The sequence below is a fragment of the Megascapheus bottae genome, chromosome 2 (assembly GCF_031878675.1).
Source record: "Megascapheus bottae isolate mThoBot1 chromosome 2, mThoBot2.hap1, whole genome shotgun sequence".
Taxonomy (NCBI): Eukaryota; Metazoa; Chordata; class Mammalia; order Rodentia; family Geomyidae; genus Megascapheus; species Megascapheus bottae.
Genome location: NC_143510.1, coordinates 61657762 through 61680751, shown reverse-complemented (window position 1 = coordinate 61680751; position 22990 = coordinate 61657762). Strand labels below are relative to the sequence as shown.

The following is a 22990-nucleotide window of genomic DNA, read 5'->3' as shown; positions in this document are numbered from 1 at the left end:
TTAAAGTAATTTTAAGATTTCTAAAAGTACTCCTCGAGTCTCTCCTTTTTCTTCCCTTCTCTGCTATACAATACTGAGGTGCTGGTTCATGACACAATGATTATCCACCAGCTCCTACATTGTAAAAACTAACCTACTGTTGACTGGTTACTGGTTTGGTTTTCTTTGCTATACAAATTTATGCCTTGTGTTGAATATGACATTTTTGTGTTTTGTCTTCTTGCTCTTCTAGAAAAAAAAAAAAAACTATCCACGATGACTGTCACTTACTCCAGTAAAGTAGCAAATGCGACGTTTTTTGGATTTCATAGGTTACTCCTCAAGTGGAGAGGCAGCATCTACAAACTACTGTACAGGGAATTTATTGTTTTTGCTGTTCTTTACACAGCCATAAGTTTGGTGTACAGGTACTTTGATTTTGCATGTGTTCTTAAGTGACCATCCACTATTATGTAGAGATACAGTCTCAAAAATCTGAATCCTTTGGTTGCTGCTGACTTTTGCATTATGTAACCTCTTCCTCTGCATGAACCTCTCTGTTGCTGTCTCCTCCACAGGACAGGGTATGTTAATCCTTACCTAACCTTTTTTTTTTAGGATATTAAATAGACTATAACTCTCTGATTCAAAAGACTCTCATTCCAGTCCCACATGAATTGATCTTGCTGAGGTATTAAGCCTATTGTTTTAGAAATAAATTCAAAGACTTACATTTAGACCCTTACTATAGTGATTTTAAACAAAGTCCACAGGTGAAGTTGTTTATGCTTCTCTCAAGGATATCATCTACAGTCTGAATTTGTGAATTAACCATTTGCTTAATGACATATGGAATTAACTTGTCCATGAATAGTGTTTATCCAAAAATCTTTTCACTTTTGCCTGGAATGATGAGCTCTTATCCAGGATGGTGCCCTCTAACCTATCTGTGCTTCTATTAAAGAATTAGAACCTGGGCCTGTCACCTGTGGCTCACATCTGTAATCCTAGCTACTCAGGAGGCTAAGATCTGAGGATTGCAGTTCAAAACCAGCCAGGGCACTAAAGTCCATGAGACTCTTATCTCTAATTAACCACCAGAAAATCAGAAGTGGTGCTGTGGCTCAGTGGCAGAGTGCCAGCCTTGAGCTGAAGAGCTCAAGGACAGTGCCCACGCCCAGAGTTCAAGCCCCACAACTGACAAAAAAAAAATTAAGACCTGAAGATGAATGTATTTTCTTAATGTCTTCTGATTTATGGCACTTTGTGTTAAAAAAGAGAGAGAGAGAGACAGAGAGAGAGACAGAGAGACAGAGAGAGAGAGAGAGAGAGCGAGAGAGAGAGAGAGAGAGAGAGAGAAAGAGAGAGATCTTTATGACATCACAACCTATGCTTGTCAGATTGATAGAAAGTTTGATGAGTATCCTGTCTAAGAAATACTTCCATAACTGAAAATTATAGACTTAATAAAATTTTAGGAATATCATAAAAGTGAAACTTTATGAGTCCTTTCATTTAAATGGAAGGCGTACATTTCTTCTCTGGAGGAAGCTAGAAGATGAAATGGGAAAAGTTTTTGAGGCTGCATTTCCTACCTTTTCTATGTCTATCAGTTTACTTTCCTTCTATCTACAGATGAGCAGATTTGTGTGTCCTTTCTGGTACTTACATTCTTCTTGCAGCAACAAGAATACATTGGGAGAAGAGGGATGTTAACTTAGCTCGCTGGAAGAACTGTTTCACTACCCCTCAAAACTGCCATTCCAAACAAGTATACTTATTGGTATACATTCCAGCAAAATTCTTTTAGAGGATTAATATTATTTAAAACTTCCAAAATTTTTTCAGATATGTTATAGATGATAGTATGAGATGATTCTGACCATTTAACTAAACCTTCAGAATACGAAAGTGTGGAAGACACAACCATATTCCAGGATAATTATCTCATTCGTTTATTTTTACTAATGTGAGTGTATTGCCGCTACAGCTTCTTAGAATAGAATAGCCCTTAGAACAGATGCAATGTAGCCAGAAATGCTCCTTAGACCTGAAGTTGTGCTCCTACATTCTTCCTTGCAGCAACAAGAATCCATTGGGAGAAGAGGGATGTTAACTTAGCTAGTTGCTCTCCCCCAAAATATATGCATATGTTTTCCCAAAGATTAATGATTATTTCTGAAACATTTATAGTAATAAATGCTAGTTCAAATTTTCCTTCATTTTTTTTTAAAAAAGTTTAGCTATAAGCACTTGTTAAAATAGATCCTTTTATCTTAATCAAAGGTTTATCAAGAACTATAGGTCAAATTTGTCAAAAAAAATGCCAAACATACCTGTTTCATTCTCATACTTAATGATAGCATTAATGTTTTTATTAATCTTATTACAAGCAAATATTTATACTTTACAAGAGTCATAAAGCAGCATCAGAGTTTATTAATTAGATTACATGCCTGCCTATTCCGGGTATATTTGACAAAATAATCTCTCCAAAATGTTCTAATTATTAAAATTTCTACATATCTATCATCTAAGTATTTTTCTTTAGCCAATTAGCAATAACACCATTGATTATTAAATGTGAGGTCATATGTTTTATATATATTTATATTTATTCCTCATAACATCCCTGATACATACATGTTAATATCTTCATTAACAAATGAGAGAAGTGAGGCTCAGGAAGATTAGAAAATATTCCCTACATCTAAATCTGTAGGTAGCATATCTGGAGTAAAGTCTGGTTTGGTCTGACGCTAAGATCTGTGCTTTTCACATTAAATTCTCCTTGACCATTTCTTTTTATGTATTAACAAACTACTCTGATGGTGACACGTCATCAACAGAACCCTGATATAGTCCATGCAATTAGTCAGCCTCTCTCTTGATAGCTTTTACTGACTCCAATAAGTCTTGTCAGACTTAATCAGAAACTGAGACCGTCATCCCTCACCTACCTACACCCTAAACAACGTCTTCGTTCAGGCCATCTCCTGCAGACTGATTGGTTGTGCACTTTTAGCTCATTATCCCTCTGCTTCCTGGATCAACTCACCCAAAGTGGCCTTGGTTGCTATGGATCTTTCCTTAATTCTTTCGTCCTTTGGAACAGCTGCATTCACTGACTGACACAAATTCATGTGTGTGACTTCTCTCCATATTTTGATCATTATTATTAACCTGCATTTAGACAATATTGTCTCTGAATTCCTTACCCATAACGTACATAGTAATCATGGTCTCATTAAATGCAATTATGTTTAACAATACCAGAAAATGAGTTGGGGCAGGCTGGAACAGATCTATAATAAATATTTTGAAATGGTGACTAAATGTAATATTGTAAGTTATTGCTTCTCATTGCTAAATCTGTTTTACTTATATTTTAAATAATTATGGCCTTTAAAACAGACCATTTCCTTTGAAGTGCAACATGTGTGATCTGGAATACACTGAATTGTACCCAGGAGAAAGATCAAAATGTCAAATGTTATTATTTAATAATGACAATAACTCTAGTCTATTTAATCAATATTGTCTAATTTTAAGCATTCTTGATGAATAATTTAAAAATGGGCTACTTTATAACCTGGTTAGCTCCAAATCCAATGAAGGAATTATATGAAACTTTAAATATAAAGTTTAAAAAGTAAAGTGGTTAACAAATCCCTCTCTTTACTTTTTATGTACTAAAAACTTTAGTACTTTTGCTCATGCCTATAATCTTAGCTACTCAGAAGGCTGAGATCTAAGGCTCACAGTTTGAAGCTAGCCCCAGTAAGAAAATCCATATGGCTCTTATCTCCAATTAAGCAGCTGGATCTGTGGCTCAAGTGGTTGAGCAAAAAAGCTAAGGAATTGTGCCCGGGCCAATTCAAGCCCCAGTGCCAATAACAAAAATAAAAACCAACCAACAAACAACTAGCACTTCAAACCTTAAGGAACTAAAAAGTTTTTAAGACATATCAGTTTGAGTAAAAACAAAAAAAATGTTATAGTTCCTTAAAAAGAAAAATAACCCTGCGATTACTTGTGCTTAACTGTTTGCACGTAATGTCACTTGCAAAGCAGGTGCAGAAGTATAAAATCATAAAGGGCTGTGCATTTTATTTTTGCTCCAGATTGTTACTTACAGGAGCCCAAAAACGTTACTTTGAAAAATTATCAATTTACTGTGACAGATATGCTGAACAAATTCCAGTAACCTTTGTGCTTGGTAAGTATAGGTCAGACGCAGAGTGCAGCCACACAGCTGTCTCCATCAGGATGACAGGATGACTGCATGGAGTGTGCCTAGGCTGGGAGGCATGCCTGAAAAGCCACCGTTTGCACCAGGGCAGAACCAACCCTAACGTTTGCCTTGAGGGCTGCTGTCTGCTGAATTAACACCAAATGAGTTGGAGGCGATCGGCTGCTGTTGGACCCTTCAGCTTTCTCTTCACTAATCCTCCACTCTTGCAATCAATTCGTAAATCCTAATACCCACCTACAAGATGCCCTGGCCATGACCAGGCACAAATGACATTTTCCCCCCAGAGGGAAAACTGTAAGTTAATAGTGTTTTGTTAAAATTCCCAACCCCTTAAAAAAAAAAAAAAAAGGCTAAAATTCTGCTTTAAAAAAAAAAAAATCATCCCTATTCCCCAGCCTAAGAAATGGCTTTATCACTTCTTACTCGGCAGGGTTTTACGTTACTCTAGTAGTGAACCGATGGTGGAACCAGTTTGTGAACCTGCCCTGGCCAGACAGGCTGATGTTCCTCATCTCCAGCAGTGTTCATGGAAGCGACCAGCACGGGCGCCTGCTCAGGAGGACGTTGATGCGTTATGTCAACCTCACATCCCTGCTCATCTTCCGCTCAGTCAGCACAGCCGTGTACAAAAGGTTTCCAACCATGGACCACGTGGTTGAGGCAGGTATGGAGAACTCTCCCTTCCCAATTTCCTGAAACTCCCTACCGGAATGCACTTAAGAAATGTTTACTGATTATCTCTGCTCTATACCAGGAACAACCTGGAGAAGCAAAGATAAATATTCCGGCGCCAGGAGTGTGGCCTAGTGGTAGAGTGCTTGCCTAGCATGCACAAAGCCCTGGGTTTGAAGCCCTCAGTACCACATACATAGAAAAAAAGCCAGAAGTGGTGCTGAGGCTCAAGTGGTAGAGCTCCAGCCTTGAGAAAGTCCAAGGACAGTGCTCAGGCCTGAGCTCAAGCCCAGGACTGGCAAGAAAAAAAAAAAAAATCCTATTTCTAAAACAACCTGTAATATTACCTTCCAATTTCCCAGTATTTTATAAATTTTTAAACCTTGACTGTTTTGTTTTGTTGTTTATTTGTTTGTTTTTGTATGTGATAGTGGTTCTACAATTTGAATTCATGACCTTGAACTTGCTAAGTAGGTCTTCTACTATTTGAGCCATGTCCTGTCCCTATTTGTTTAGTTGTTTTTCACATAATCCAGGCTGGCCTGGACTAAGATTTTCCTATTAATGCCGCCAACCTGGCTGAGATAACAAGCACACACCACCACACCTGGGTTTTATTGGTTGAAATGGGGTCTCAAAAACTTTTTGTCCAGTCGGCCTCAAGCCACATCTTTCCAGTGTCTGTCCCTTTAGTACACGGATTCAGGCATGAGGTGGTTCATGTAGAATAGACTCAGAAACGTCCATTTTCTTCTAGATAGGAGCCATGAGACGACAGTAAAAGGCAGTTTCAGAGTGGATCTGTTTTGGTTTTTTTCTTTTTTTTCTTCCTAGGTCGCAAAGTCTACTCAGTTATTCCAGGTGGGTTCTTAGGTACAGTGTGCTGAGAATAAATCATGTATGAAGACGGGAGCCTCTTTAGTTTGCAAATATTATTAGTAAAGAAAAAAGCTAAATGGTTAGCTTCTTAGCACAACCAGGTAGGGTTGTTTATACCTATAATCCCAAACTGCTGGAGGCAGAGATAGGAGATTTGAGGCTAGCCTGGGGAAAAGTTAGCAAGACCCCATCACAAGATAAACCAGGCAGGTCTGGCGGAACACATAGGAGCCTCAGCTGTGAAAGGCATAGGCAGTAGAATCAAGGCCCACTGCAGGCCTCTGGCAAGAGCACAAACAAACTAAGAGCAAAAGGGCTAGGGCATGACTCAAGAGGTAAAGTTCTTGCCTAATAAATACATTCCCTAATAATCTCAGGGGGAATAAAAGGAAAATGAAAAAGAACCATGAGAGATGACTGTACTTTATATTGAGTGTCGTCTCAAATTAGATTGCAATCTCCAGTTGCCTTCTGAACTGTCTTTGAAAATAGAATTTTCCTGAGAATATTTGTTTAGTTATTGTTTTCTCTTTTTTCCTCTTACTATGAGCAGCATAGCAGTAACTAAGTGCAACTTAATTTCAGTCTGTACTGCACCACTAATGAGCTGTTGCCTTATCCTTTCTGTGCCTCAGTTTTCTTACCCACAAAATGGGCTCATGGTAACTTATGACACCTGCCTTGTACACCTTGGAGGCTTATGAGAACAAAAACAATTTAGCGTTTGCAAAATGTCAGAGCAAGGCTGTGATTGTAACTTAGTAGTAGAGTGCTTGCCTAGTACTCTATTAGCTTGCCTGGATTCAATTCCTTAGTACCACATACACAGAAAAAGCCACAAGTGGCACTGTGGCTCAAGTAGTAGAGAGCTAGCTTTGAGCCAGGGACAGTGCCCAGGCTCTGAGTTCAAGCCCCAGGACCAAAAAAAAAAAGAACTTAAAAAATATTCAGAGCAATATCTGGTGCCTGGTAAGTGCCATGTGATTTCTTAATATTATGTTGAAAATGCTTCAGCCAATGTTAGAACATGAACTGTGGTTATCTTAAAAGACTTATCAGTGTTAGGACATCCTACGTCTTCCTAATCCACCGCAATATGACCAAAGTAAAAACCCTGCTCCGCTTAATTGTCTTACCCTACAGTTGAAATAATCAAAAATATTAAGGATTGCAAACCCAAGAAAGATTGAAGCACAAATCGAAAAATATTGGCCCACCCAAATTGATAAAAGAGAACTAAAGTCTACTTGGATGAACAAAGGTGATCTCTCTCTAGCTCTGACATCCTTAGAATGAAGAGAATTCCGGCAACACTCAGATTCCAACCGCAATTCTCAACGCCACTTGCATTCTGCTAGTGTCCCCTCCATAATAAAAGCACATCCCCACCAGGCACTGGTGGCTCGTGTATGGAATTGTAGCTATTCACGAGGCTGAGATCTCAAATCTTGGTTTGAAGCTAACAAGGGCAGAAAAGTCTATGATACTTCCTCCAATTAACCAGCAAAAAGCTGAAAGTAGAGAGGTGTGGTTCAAGTAGCAGAAAGCCAGACAGACTGGAGGGAAAGGGCAAGTGAGAGTACGAGGCCCAGAGTGGGAACACACACACACACACACACACACACACACACACACACACACACACACACACACACACACACCAAGCCAGGACAGCTGGTGAGGGAGAGTGGCCTTTAAAGCCTCTAGTCAGACTTGATCTCAGGAGCCTGAGCTGCTTCAGGTCTGAGAGGCAACCAGATAGCATAAAGCAAACAGAATAGCATGATTTCATTGCCTTTGAGTATGTGCATCACAAGACCCTGTACAAAACTCTGTCCTACTCTTGCATCTAGGCTTTTCTCTTTTGAAGGAAAGAGAAGATCTTTCTGTTTCTAAGTGCTCTTTTAAGGCAGAGAATGTACAGGGCCCAGCTTGTACTCAGAGGAGTCGAAGGTCAGTGTGTTAGGCAGCAGAGCAAAGGCTCCAAGCCACTGACCTCTGAGCCAGGGGAGCTGCTGTCCAGGCCCCAGGGGCCAGCACAGCACCCTCTGTCCACTACAAAGCTGACTCACCCGACTTCCTGTTCCTTCTCCGTGGATTGGCCTGACTCAGACACTATGCGCTGGGGCTGTTTCCAAGTTCTCCCAACTGGATACATGCCTCTGCCACTCCCTGGTTGCCCTCGGCCTGTGCCAAGGTTTCTGGGAAGAATAGGAAGTTCAGGATGGCGGAAAATGTTTGGCAGATATCTTGTGTCCAGAGCCAGGGCACTTGCCCATGTCTGAGGGCAGGGCGGACTGGTACATATACTACAGAGAACCCCAGGGTAGAAGACAAAAGGAAGGGCAATGCTAATGGTACAATATTTAGTGTTTGTTATACATTATATTTATGTTACATATTATATAATTATAAATATAATAGCCTATGATTACACTTTCAGAAACTATGGATGGATACTTTTTTTTTTTATCAGTCTTGGGGCTTGAACTCTGGGCCTGAGCTCTTCAGCTCAAGGCTAGCACTCTGCCACTTGAGTCACAGCACCACTTCCAAATTTTTCTGTGTATGTGGTACCAAGGAATCGAACCCAGAGTTTCATGCATGCTAGGCAAGCATTCTACCACTAGGCCATGCTCCCGGCTCCTGGATAGACTTTAATACCTATAACAGAACTATGGGAAAACTTCAGACAGTGACCATACAATCCTACCCATCTGAAGTACCAATCTATTATATATGTCTTGTCAGCCAATTCTCTTACATAAACTCACTCATAAGGAAACGCATACTCGATATTATAAAATCAAAATTGCTAATAACATGGATCCCAAGATGCAACTGGCTAGAGATTTTGATCCCATAGGTCTGGAGTGGGGTCAGTATGTTTACCAAGCTCCTGGGGAGACAGGTAGTCATGAACTGAGAAACAATGGAGTGTCTGTGCCAGCTGTCTTGCTCTTGCTGGAGGGTAGTCTCTTGCATGTAGACTCCCTGCTGACCAAGAAGAAGGAGGGGAAAAGGAGAGGTTGTAGAAAAGTCCAGCACCCCCTTTCATAGCAGCCGGCAAGGCAATGCTGACGCAGGAAGAGCTGAGCCAAATCCTTTAACTTGCTCTTCACTGATCTCTTTGCTTTTAACTTGGACAGTCAAGATGCATAATAATGAGAACTAAAACCAACTACATCTGCCTGCTGTCAGGAAAATATGTATGATTGGATATTACAGGAAATTTTTCTTAAATTTAAAATAAAAAGCTTTTTATTTTAGCAGGCATTTAAAATAGAAAGATCATAAATAAACTAAAAGTAAATCTGTTAGGTTGAAAGTCCCTGCAATGATGTTTTTAAGGAAAAGACACAATTTGCTTTTCTCAAAGTCCTTGAACCTTAATGTGTAGCTGCCAGCATAATGAGACTGCTGGAAATTCCAGTGAGTCTGATGGTTTGTGGGCATTCACACAAGGCAGTTCCCAGGTTGTCATGGGGCTGCTGAATTACAAATCCTGACTTTCTATACACTTGCTAAATGAAGACCAGCTTCACCTGAGTTTCTGGCATAGAGCAGTTCATCTGTGATTGTCTCTCCTCTCCCCAAGTAAAGTCAATCGAATTTTGTACGACATTTCCCCTCAGGGATCGGCCGTTGTTTTCTCTGTTGTGTTCTGCTGTTTGCATTTCAGGACTCTGGGGCTGCTTGGTCTCTGAAATCTCCAACAAGCCTGGGTTATGGGAGAGATGAGCTAGGGAAACAGTGGTATTCATGGCTGTGCCAAGTTTTCTTGTTGGCTGAACTTTCCGAGGTTGAGTCAGTTATCCCTAAGGTCTCACATGATGAGCCTGGAACAGACAGAGCTTCTTCCTGCCAAGTGAAATTTGACTTACCTTTGTGCACTTGCTCCTCATAGGAGGCAAGGGGCAAGACAGAACCAACCCTGCTGGAATTTGTGCCTCAGATAGGCAGCATCGCATGGTCAGAGTCTGAACTTCCCCCATAGTTCTGCTTTCGAAATTAAAGTCTATCCACCCATTGTCTCTGAAAATGCAATCACAGACTACAATCACTGAATTATCCAGGGAGCTTATTTAGACTGCTTTCTCCCAGGCAGCCTAGGGGATCTGAAACATTGGGAATTAAAAACCCAGGAATCCACATTTTAGTAAGTTTCCCAGAAGCAGTGCAGGAGGTCTAATTCCAAATAAGAATGTTGAAATGAAGCATCAAAGCAGTAGATTCCCTAACTATGCAGCCTGCAGGAATTATTGAGGATTTTTTTTTTTTTTTGGCCAGTCCTAGGCTCAAGCTCAGGGCCTGAGCACTGTCCTTGGACCTTCTCAAGACTAGAGCTCTACCGCTTGAGCCTCAGCACCACTTTTGGCTTTTCTCTATGTATAGGTGGTACTGAGGAATCGAACCCAGGTCTTCGTGCATGCTAGGCAAGCACTCTACCACTAAGCCAAACTCCCAGCCGGAGGATCTTTTAAAAAATAATAATTAAAAAATTAAAAATAATGATAATAATAATAATAAGCCAGGTATAGTGGCTCATGCCTGTAATCCTACCTATTCCAGAGACTGAGATCTGAGGATTTCGGTTCAAAGCCGACCAGGGCACTAAAATGTCCGTGAGACTCTTATCTCCAATTAACCACTAGAAAATCAGTAGTGGCGCTGTGCCTCAAGAGACAGGGCAGTACCCTTGAGCTGAAGAGCTCAGGGACAATGCCCAGGCCCAGAATTCAATAATAATAATAATAATAATCAATACTGACATCTGGCTCCCACCCTGGCAATGGGATTCAATACCATGTAATTTGGGAGCCACTGCACTAGGGCACATCTGTTTTATATGTAATTTGCCTCAGATCTAGTCACTCAGGACAAATGTAAGTCAAGTGAGGAGTTCAGAGATGTAACTTGGTACATGTTACTGTGTATGTGTGTGTGGGTGTGGGTGTGTGCATCATTATATACAAAGCAGTAAACAATCCGATGGACAGGGATATTGGCTGAGCAGAGATCTTTTGGTCTTTTAAGTAAAAATAAAGCTGTGTGTCTGACTCCATCCAGTGTTGCTACTCCAGAAACATCTTTCTATTCTATCTATAACTCATTGTTAAATGACTCTTTCTGGCACTGGACCACCATTTTAATAGGATAAAATGTAGAACAGTACAGCAGAATAGAATAGAATCATGAATAATCAGAGAAAACACGATATACAAGGGCCAATAACTGTCTCTTGAACCACCTAGGTCTCCTTGGGCTCCTCATAGAAGAGGTTTAAAGTATACTCTGCACAGTATTGTCATATTCTGATTCCATCCTTCTCTCTTTAACTTTCCCAGTTGATAGCAATTTCTAAACTTTTTCCATTATATTTCTTAAAGGACAACTGCAGTGGAAGTGTTACCTCTTTTACATGTATTTCGAGAACAGAGTTGAAAATGAGCCAGGGACGTTGCAATCTTCCTGCAAAAGTCAATCCTCTGAAAAAGGCTCAGATGCTGAATGCACAACTCTCTCTTGCAGAAAGAACTGGCATCAAACCTGGCCTTCAAATATTGAGATGCTTTTTAATCCTCCTTTTAACAGAACCCCACTTGATCTTTTGCTTTAAAGGCAAAATTAATCTGTTTCTGCTTCCACCAAAGAAAAATAGGCCAAATTGTATAGCAGACAAAAATCCACAATGACTAGAATCTTGTTTACCAATGGATTTAATAAAGTCTTTTAGCCTGAGGGCAATACAATTTTGTCTTAAACTAGCAGTATCACTCTAGTTGCTAGTCAATACAAAAAAAGTCTATATTGTTTGAGACAGATATTTTAGTCTGATTAGTAATACTAAGAAAGTTTTTGTGTGTGTGGAGGGGTGATAAATAATAGAAAATCACTACACAGACCAGAACCAGTGAAAAGAAAATGAGATATCAGGAGAAATCCCAGAAATGTGTAACAATAGCAGAATGAAATACCCACGCCAGCTGGGGGATTGAATAGAGATTTAGGGGAAAGGGTTTAGAAACAAAAGGCCATATGGAGGAGACTGGGTGGTAGATCAGACAACTGGTAGCACTACCTGTTCATAATTGTAACTAACAATCTTAGAGATGAGGCTCATGACCTTGAAAGGGGAGAGGGTTGTTCTCTTGAAGCATCACTGTCTAAAATGCATCATTCCCAGATCCTAGAAGAGTACACAATCCACTTGGTTCCAAAAACTCACAAATCATATATTCCCCTCTGCCCGAGAGACAGATGTCCTACATGGATTGAAAGACCTAACTCTCACTATCCTGTCTGCAGTACAGAAACCCTTACTCAGCTTATTTGCTTTCTGCTTAGAAACCAAGAAATGACTCACCAGCACAATTCGATACATACTTCTGAATAAAAAAAAATAACCAGAGACAGTTATTATTTGGTCAAATTACAGAGATTGCAGCCAGCGAGTAAGTGGAATCATTCTTTTTAAATTGCAGTCTAAATCCCAAGAATATAACTGCTAGACAGTTGATATGGAACATCTGAGAACTGTCTTCCAGCTAAAGGAAGAAGAGCTGCAGCAAATCGGTACGCTTTAAGCAGAGACAGATCAAGTGTACCTATTAACTCACTATAGTAATGAAACAGAGTTGCTAGACCCTGAGCTAATGTTCAAAAGTCCCTAGTTAGGTCCAGCCACTTGCCCTGATAGGCCAAACAAAGAGTCCTCAACTAGGACTAGGGTAGAGAAAGATGGGTTACATGTCAGCCATGGGAAGACAGCACGACCGTACCTCTTCAGTCATCTTCAAGGGTGTACACATGGACTTCATATTAAATAGGGAACAATGCCTATATTTGTTTAGCTTTTGTTTCTCTAGCAAAATATCTTAAATATTCAAAAGAGAAGTAAATAAAATATTGTATGTAATTAACAATTATTTAAAGTTAGTAGAGAATTGCCATTAAAAATGAATGCTTAGCTGGGCACCGTGGCTCACACCTATAGTCCTAGCTACTCAGGCAGCTGAGATCTGAGGATCACGATTCAAAGCCAGCCCTGGCACTAAAGTCCTTGAGACTCTTATCCCCAATTAACCACCAGAAAGCCAGAAGTGGTGCTGTGGCTCAAGGGGTAGGGTGGTAGCCTTGAGCTGAAGAGCTCAGAGACGGTGCTCAGGCCCAGAGCTCAAGCCCCCCAACCAACCCCCTCCAAAAAAAAAATGCTGCTGTCCTCTGCTAATTTTTTTAGGACCTAGGCACTGTCCCCGAGCTTCTCCTACTCAAGGCTAGTACTTTACCACTTGAACAACTGAGCCACGTCCAGCTTTTCCTGCTTATGTGGTTCTAAGGAATCGAACCCGGGGCTTCATGTAGGCTAGGCAAGCATTCTACCATTAAGCCACATTCCCAGCACTCTCTGCTAATTTTTAAAAATCTCTAAGGGGTTACCTAAAAATGCAAGTAAGTGGCAGATATGTATAGAAGCATTTCCATTTTAGACAATAAAAATGCATTAAAATCTGTGCGATCTCCCTGCAAGAATACTTAATAAACTGGCATAATGATTTCTTCAGGGAAAATAATGATGTGGCTGGGAAAATGAGGCTACACCATTTGAATTACTTGATCAACTTTTTTAAAGTAAAAGGATAAGTGTAAATTGTAACTTCTTACATTTCTATATGATTGAGCCCTGGAGTATAGGAGGCAGTATGAAGATATCTGTCTATCAAATAAACCAGCTACTTGATTCCTCTTCTGTTATTCAAATATCTTCTTCCCTTATGTGAGGAGAGAGGCAGAGAAGGAATGCCACATAATATGGATCTTAGCACTTAGTGTAGTAGTTAACTATGCGTTATGCTAACATCTTGACAAAAGCTCCTCAAGTCAGGTAGCTCTACAGCATCCATGTGAAGTAAATAGCATCATCTCTCTGACAAATGAGAAAACTGAGGCCCAGGTTACTGAAATCCCAAGTAAATTGCAATATAAATTTGCTTTGTGTGTGTGTGTGTATATATATGCATAAATAATATATATACTAATTATATACACATAAAATTATATAAACACTGCCAAGTCTTTGAGAACTATGATGACTAATGTCTTCAAAAATGTCTTAGCAGGAGAAAATTTTCCACTTAATAATACTATAATATAAGCTAATACTATAAGTATACATAAATATACTATAATATAAGTGCCATGTGGGAGCTACAAAGGGAAGAGAGAGAAAGTCTACACAGAAGACTTACAACAAAAGTGTGGAAGAAGCAGTTCTGTGAATCCTGTACTTAGCACCATATTAAGTGTTCTTTATACCTGACCATATTTAGTCTTTTAATCCTAAAAATTCTAAGCAGCATTATTCCACACTTTATGTGAATACACCAAAACCTAAAGGATATACATTTTCCTAAATATTCTAGACCACATTTACTATTAGATCAGTTACCTTCTCTATTAGATATTGCCAAGGTATATTTTGGCAAAGAATGGCCCCTGTGTTGCACCATAGATAGATGTATAACTTGTGTGTGCATATAAGTATGTATATCCACACATTCCATATTACTATACCAACATGAGTACAAACTACTAGAGACAGGAATTCTATGCTTTTCTTTATATTTTCAAGATATCCTTCTGTGATACATGGAAAAATCTCTTAGTCTATTAATGCTAAGCTTTGTATAACCTAGCTATTTCTGGTTTTGTAAAGGTTTTATGACAACAGATGAAAGGAAATTATTCGACCACCTCAAATCACCTCATCTGAAATACTGGGTTCCATTCATCTGGTTTGGAAATCTTGCAACTAAAGCCCGAGATGAAGGCAGAATTAGAGACAGCGTCGATCTGCAATCATTGATGACCGTGAGTATATTGTAAAGCATCAGTAACAGACACCAATTATTACAGCCCAGCAGGCATTTAGGTATAACAGTCTGGATTAAGAAGACTCTACTTTGTTCAACCCTGATTCCAAAGAACTGGAAAAACTGAGTCAGTATCAAAATCCACAATGTGTAAGACAGACACAGGGCACAAGTTAAACTCAGATTTCCTCATCGTGGTTGCTGTGTTGCACACAGTATGGTGGGTCATAGGTGCTGCTGTAAGCACGTGTGAACCACAGGCTGACAAGGGTTTGGAAAAGTTCACACTTGCCATTCCTAGCCTCAGGATTCTGGACTTCCTCTAAATTGGAATATTTCAGTGTTCCATTGAACAAAGTAGTGTCTCCATTAACAAAAGAACCCTGAATTGTTCAGAGAAACAAATATAAAACCGGATAGGTATGCCATGACACTTTCCTGTTTGGAAACTAAAATGGGTACATGGTTTTACTATTGCTTCCAAATAATCACTTGGTCTTCCTCTCTGTCTTAGATGATATTTTGTAGAGCAAAAGAAAACCAATGCCTTTCCGTCCTCCTTGCTCCAAAGAGATGCCTTTCTTTTCTAACAAATATGAGTACTCCAAAGTCCCTGTTGGTGGAGAAATGTACTTAGAACTTTTTTTTCTCATGCGCTCTAATGTAATCATGTTTTACAAAAGGAGAAGAACCAAAAAGAAAAAGCTCTTCAAGTTCTTTTTTTTTTTTTTTTTTTTTTTTTTTTTTTTTTTGCCAGTCCTGGGTCTTGAGCTCAGGGCCTGAGCACTGTCCTTGGACTTTCTCAAGGATAGAACTCTACCACTTGGGCCTCAGCACCCCTTCCGGCTTTTTTCTATATGTGGTACCAAGGAATCAAACCCGGGTCTTCATGCATGCTAGGCAAGCACTTTAACCACTAGGCCAAACTCCCGGTCCTCTTCAAGTTCTTTTACTAAAACTTTTCAGGCATGGTGGCTCACACCTATAATCCTAGCTACTCAAGACACTGAGATCTGAGGATCACAATTCAAATCCAGCCCAGGAAGAAAAGTTCATGAGCCCCTTATCTCCAATTAACCACAAAAAGCCAGAAATAGGGGGCCGGGAGTTTCGCCTAGTGGTTAAAGTGCTTGCCTAACATGTACGAAGACCCGGGTTCGATTCCTTGGTACCACATATATAGAAAAGGCCAGAAGTGGTGCTGACGCTCAAGTGGTAGAGTTCTAGCCTTGAGAAGGTCCAAGGACAGTGCTCAGGCCCTGAGGTCAAGCCCAGGACTGGCAAAAAAAAAAAAGCCAGAAATAGAACTGTAGCTCAAGTCTTTAGAGCACAAGTCGTGGACACAAAAGCTCAAGGACAATGTCAGGCCCATAATTCAAGCCCCAAGACCAGCAAAAAAAAATTATTTAAAAAATTCACCATTGCCTTCCTATCACTTCTTTGGATATATATATATATATATATATATATATACCATCTATATTTATGTACATGAAGACACACACATATATATGTGTGTATACATATATAGGTACATATATATGTATATGCAGATACATATATAGGTATATATATATGGGGACATATATTTAGGCATATATATTATGCATTTGTGAAACCAACAGAACAAGGGATATTTCTATAATGTTTTGTCTTATTTTAATATTCTTAGAAGTCTACAATAAGTCCTTGCACATGTTGTTCAGTGATATTCATTGTGTTTTCGGGGGTTTTTTCAGCATTTTCGTTAGGTAGTCACCTTGGGAGTTAATTCATTCATTTTACACAGCTGGTCCCATCATTTTTCCAGACATATTCATAAAAGCATGGCCATGTTCTGAATGCTAGTCAATATTTCTCACCACACTCATCATTTCCGTCAACCATATTTTATCTGCTTCTGGCCTAGGAAATGAATCGCTATCGCTCCTGGTGCAGTCTCTTATTTGGCTATGACTGGGTCGGAATTCCACTGGTTTACACTCAGGTATCAGCTACTTTGCATTTCTCCCGGCCCATTTTGGCACCTTAGCTCCCTGACAGCAGCCAGCACTGTCCTCTTACTTTGGTTTCTCTCTATTCCAGGTTGTCACTCTTGCTGTCTACACCTTCTTCTTTGCCTGCCTGATTGGACGACAGTTTTTGGATCCTACCAAAGGCTATGCAGGGCACGACTTAGATCTTTACATTCCAATCTTTACTCTCCTACAATTCTTCTTCTACGCAGGATGGCTCAAGGTAGCCCACGGTCTCAACGCCTGAGACCCTGTCATATTTCAAACTCTCTGTTCTGAGCTTCTAACTCAGATTTTTAGCAAATCACTCATGAATGAGTCAAAGGTAGACTTATCATATAATAGCTCAGAGATGTGATTACTTTTCCATCAAGGATTATTGTGACAGGGCTGTTTTCAGACTGTACAGGAGCGGTCTGAAGCAGTCCATTACACAGAGATTAGAAGAACACTCTTACATTGATTTTTTTAAGTCTCCAAGTGCTCCCATTAGGATGACAATAATGTAATTAAAGTAATAACTGTGCCTGTATTGATATTTTAGACCACAAAGGCAGAGTAAGTATAAGAAAAAAGGCTTGGCTGTTAGATTTCAATATTAATATTGGCATAGTATCATCTATAAATTGTTATTGGCAATTCTTTGAAATCTTGCTAGCTGTCCCACAATGCTAAATACATCTGATTTTCAAAGGTAGAACTTAGGCTCGTAACAATCAAAATCAGAAATATGAGGTTTCATGATGACATTTGGTTTTCCAGGAGCTTTAAAAACAGGTCTGAGCAGCCAGAATGGCTTGTCCAATATTCCAGATAGAGCTGCCCTGGTTTCCTGAAGACACTGGTGCCAGTACCACCTCCCCATCCCTGCAGCCTCCCCAGATGCAGGACCTGACATTTCCATCATTTTCATAACATTCCAAAAGAGAAGTATGTGATTCAAAAAGAAATAAAAAACAATATCCATGTTATGCTAACTGAAATCCATGGACAGTTTCAGGATAACAAATGAAGCAGAATTTTCTAATGCTTGGCTTGCTAAGCAACCATATGCAGTCAGGGTTTTTGAGGTTGGACCAAATTTCCCCTACAGAAGTCTTTTCTTTTATTGGTTTGAAAAGTAAGTATGTTGATATTCATATTATGCTCAAAAGACAAATGACATGTCTTTTAAATGGCAAAAACATTTTTAACCAGATGACAGTGATTCTTAATTATTGTCACCCACTTAGGAGTGAGAAAGAGCAGGAGAGATTAATGACTCTCACTTCCCTAAAAGAAAAAGTAGGTTTAGCTTTATAAACTTAAAATCACCACAACTGACCCAAATCCTTATCATTCTGGTCTACCCCTGCCTTTGCCCGCTCCCCCATCCCCATCTTTTCCCCTGAATTGTGCTGAGCTTTTTGTCTTTTGCTCTGTGTTCACATAAGGTGCTTGACTGAAATGTAGATATGTCAATGGTTCCTTTCTTCTGATATATTTTCTTTTCCTTTTTCTTTCTTTCTCCCTCCCCTCCCTCTTTGGTCAAGAGGCTTGAACTTTGGGCCTGGACACTGCCCCTGAGCTTCTTTTGCTCAAGGTTAATGTTCTACCACTTGAGCCAAACACCACTTGTGCTTTTTCTGAGTAGCTTATTGGAGATAAAAGTTTCACAAACTTGTTTGTCCTAACTGGCTTTGAACTGTGATCCCCAGATCTCAGCTTCCTGAGTAGATAGGATTACAAGCATGAGCCACCGGTACCTAGCTTGATATTTTTTCTAAAAATGTTAACGTATCTTTTTCTATAGAAAATATTTTAAAGGCAAATGTGAAAATCCATGAATCATTTAAGAGACAGTCCAATGTAGACCAGCTCTGATGGTTCCCTTCTGTAATTCTAACTACTCAAAAGGCTGAGATCTGAGGATCATGGTTTGACGCCAGCCCAGTCAGGAAAGTCTTTGAGAATCTATTTTCAATAATCTACCAAAAAGCCAAAAATGAGGCTGTGGCTCAAACGGTAGATTCTGGCCTTGAGCAAAAAGTTCAGGTACAGCACCTAGGCCCTGAGTTCAAGCCCCAGGACCAACACCAAAAAAAATATAGTCAAAAGTAATAAAAATGAGTTTGCCCTCACTGGTGAGCAGCATCTAATTTCCAAAGAGCTCTTTATCTTGACAATTTGGATATTTTTAATTGGTTCCAGAGTATAAAAAACTGGTTACAAGTTTCTGAACAATATATTACTAGATTTCTTACTAGAAATAGAACTGCCAATAAAGTATCTTTGGGAGATTGTCAATTCACAAGCGGAGGTGTCATTTTCACCACTTAATATAGACTCTAGCAATATGTATAGGACTCACTACCATAAAAGCAAACATTTGAATATAATGGAAATATTTTGAGGACTCAGCAGCAGCCTATGTAATTAAACCAAATCCTAGACAAGAACAGTTAGATAATCCTGCGCACCTTACAGTGAAGGACTGTGCCAGGGCTCTCCCAAGGAAACTTCCTGATATGCTATAAAAATCTGTTGGCAGCTTTACCTAATCCTGATTCCTAGCCTCGCCTTACAAAATCAGAATGTCTGGGGGATGTGCCTACACGCTTGCTCATTTGTACATGTGTGTGTTTGTTTTTAAGAGCCTCCCTAGGTTCTTTTCATGAACAGCTAAAAAATGAAATTAATTGTGCTACATGTTTTGACTTAAATCTCAGAAACTAAGTGAATAACAGATTCTACCCAGAGGTATCAGAATCTAGAATCTCAAAACTAATCAAATGGTTATTTTGTACAGTTTTGGTCCTTAGCTCAATCAAATATAAAATCTCCATCTCTACAAATACACACACACTCATATACACACGCACACTCAAAAAACAAACAAACAAAAAAAAAACAAAGAAAAATACTCAAAAAAGTGTATGAAAGCCAGGCACAGTGGCTCACACCTATAATCCTAGCTACTCAGGAGGCTGAGATCTGAGGATCAAGGTTCAAAGCCAGCCCGACACAAAAGGACCTAAGACTGTTACCTCCAATTAACCTCTGAAAGCAGGAAGTGGGGCTTGGCTCAAGGATAGGGCAGTAGCCTTGAGCTGAAGAGCTCAGGGACAGCGCCTAGGCCCAGTTTAAGACTCACCAAAAAAAAAAAAAAAAGTGAACAACAGGCAATCAGACACAGACATACACACACACACACACACACACACACACACACACACACACACACACTTCTCAACAAAAATGCTATTTAGTTCAAGAACCTAGTAAGAATATTTACTATCACACATAGGCTCAATGGTTTCCTTTGTCATAATCAGTAGAAACCTTGGGCTCTCCTAGCAGAGATTTACAGTAGAACAAAACCTAGATACATAAGCCCATATAGTGTATCACTAAATGAAAGGACCTCCAGGATATAGAAACAAAAGCCATATAATGAGGGGTTGTTGTCCTTAATGTACTATGTTATCTCTCATCTCTTTTGCTGTCCTTGGTTATCTCATATTGTTACAGTATTTCATCTTGTTATCTGATATACTGTATATATGTGTATTTGGTTATTTGAAATCAGATAGGGAAGGGGAGAAAACAAGATGAGGGGTGGGGGTCGGGGGAGGGAAATGGGGACCATGACATGAGAAAGAATATCAAGGTATATGAAGTAATGCATCTTCTAGCTGGTGAATATAATGTAACCCTTCTATTAATTACAATAAAAGATATATGGAAAAAAAGAATATGTGATAAGAACCTGCTAAACTTTTTCCCAGCAGGAAAACTGACTAGCTAGATTAGAATAAATCCTTTGAAGGTAAAACTAAGATTCTAATTTAAACCTGATAACTTTTAGCTCTCAGACTTATCCATTTAACAGTTTCTATCTAATAATTGTGAAACCATCTTACATTTTTTACTAGTGGCTTAAATCCTTCTTTGCTGTTTAACATTGTCTAGTTGTCTGGGCCTTTATAAATTCCTTGAAAACAAAGGCTATGATAGTTCTTCAGTATTTGTTGATTTGATTCAGGCCTCTCTGGGAGAGGCCTGCATCGTGAAAAGTGGAATAAACAGTTGGAGAGTATGCTTACTAAGAAACAAGACTTGAGGCAAGAGGGGAAAAAAAAAAAGCAGGAATCAAGCTCAATCTCTGTTCTGTCTTTTCAAGCATCATGCTGACTTGTTCTGTTCTTTTAATTGCAGGTCGCTGAGCAACTTATCAACCCTTTTGGAGAAGATGATGATGATTTTGAAACTAACTGGTGCATTGATAGAAATTTGCAGGTTAGTTTCCTTTCCCTTGTAAACATTAAGAATAAATGATGTGTGATACTTTGAATCCTAACAGGCTCTGAATGTAGCTGCCTGGACTTTAGCGCTTTAGGCACAAATTAGAGACTTGACAGTGCAGAATATAGGGCTTTGGGCATATTGTTGTCCTGGATCTTAGTTCTAGTGCAGTTCGAGTAAAATGCTACATCAATCCATTTTCTCTGCAAGTTTCTATTTGCCATACTGGGCCTCTTCCATCTAGTACAGGGAAATTTTTGTATTTATTTATTTATTGTCAGTCATGGGGCTGGAACTCTGGGCCTGGGTGCTCACAGTCCCTGAGCATTTCAGCTCAAGGAGAGTGCTCTACCAGTGCTCTACCACTTGAAACCTCAAAGCTACTTCTGGGTTTCTGATAGTTAATTGCAGATAAGAGTCTCACAGACTTTTGTGCCCTCGCTGGCTTTGAACCACAGTTCAAAGATCTCAGCCTCTTGAGGAGCTAGGGTTACAGGCATGAGCCACTCTCCTGACTACTTTTGTTTTCTCCCTTTAAAGTACTGGAGTTTGAAATCAGAGCTTTGTGCTTTCTGGGCAGCTACTATTACCACTTGAGGCATCCTGCTAATCCTATTGTAAGATTATTTTTTGAGATAGGTCCCATATTTTGCCCAAGCCAACCTGGATCTCATTCTTCCAGTGTTTGCTTCCTGAAGTAGCTCAGATGACAAATACTCAGCCACTATACCTAGTTTTGTTTTTGTGCCCTAGATGATCTGGGGATGCCACTCTCTGCATCACAGCTCACTGTGTAGCTGGGACTGCAGATCTGAGCCACTGCACCTAACTTAGAGCAGTATTTTAATTTTTTTCTTTTGCCTATGTGCTATTGCCATCCAAAACAAATTAACAGTGATCAGAAATCAGCATGCAGGACACAAGCTGATGTGAATTCTCAAACTTGCACTACACCAAACTAAGCAGTCAATTGTACAGGAAATGGACACCCAGAGGCAACCCAGATCATAGCAGCCAATTCGTGTCTGAAACACACAAAAGGGGCCTCCTTTAATTCTTCCTACAAGCTCCAGGGTGACATTTTATGAAAAGCAAGAATGAGGGAATTTTTTCTTCTTCACAAAACTCTTCTCAGACCATTTCTTCCCTAAAAGCCACAGGGTAAAAAGCTCCACTCAATGTTTCAAATCCTGGCTCCACTGTCACGTAGTTTCAAACATCCTATGTACATTATACTATCCTTATGCTAGGAAAGAAGCATCCTGCCTACATTACTCACTCATAGTCAAAAGTGGATTCTCTTGGTCAGGCATAGTGGCTCATGCCTGTATTCCTAGCTACTTAGGAGGTTGGATTGGAAGGATCATGGTTCAAGTTCTGACAGTATTAAAAAAAAAAGTTTGGGGCTGCCATTTTGACAACAAACTGGGAATGGTGGTAGCTGCCGTCCCAGCTACAGAGGAAGTGTTTATAAGAGGGTGGCAGCCCAAGTTGGTCCTGAGTACAAATGCAAGACTCTATTTGAAAAATAATGAAAGAAAAAGATCTGGGAGTATAATAGAATGCCTTCCTGGCAAGCACCAGGCCCCTGAGCAGTAAACAACTGGGACCACTCTGCAGACACCCTGGCTGCAGCAGGTATGCACTAGAGGCATCTGTAGATTCACTCTTAGAGGCCAAATCGTATTGCTCTCCAATTTGCATTTACCTGATGGGAATTCTTCTCTTTTCTACATAGTCCATGTCTGAGCTGTTCTAACAACTGGACAATGCTTTCAGGTCTCTCTTCTCGCTGTTGATGAGATGCACATGAGCTTACCCAAGATGAAGAAAGACATTTACTGGGACGATTCCACAGCTAGACCACCCTACACCCTGGCAGCTGCTGACTACTGCATCCCCTCATTTCTGGGGTCCACAATACAAATGGGGTAAGTGTACATGGTCTTTCAAAAGTATTTAAGGCATAGAAAATATCTCAAGTCTTCTGATTTTTTGACGTTGGGAAGGGGCTATTTTTCTGACTGTGCCTA

At 39.7% G+C, this 22990-nt stretch overlaps 1 protein-coding gene across 1 annotated transcript in view; it reads left to right on the top strand.

The window, feature by feature from the left end:
* Positions 1-255: 255 nt before the first annotated feature.
* Positions 256-22990, top strand: part of Best3 (bestrophin 3) — a 41053-nt gene continuing 18318 nt past the window's right edge. Inside the window, exons 1-8 of the mRNA XM_090357129.1 lie at positions 256-407; positions 4104-4198; positions 4665-4898; positions 14502-14656; positions 16568-16645; positions 16744-16896; positions 20871-20951; positions 22737-22888. Coding sequence (XP_090213255.1) covers positions 256-407; positions 4104-4198; positions 4665-4898; positions 14502-14656; positions 16568-16645; positions 16744-16896; positions 20871-20951; positions 22737-22888 — 1100 coding nt within the window. The remainder of the gene's footprint in view (positions 408-4103; positions 4199-4664; positions 4899-14501; positions 14657-16567; positions 16646-16743; positions 16897-20870; positions 20952-22736; positions 22889-22990) is intronic.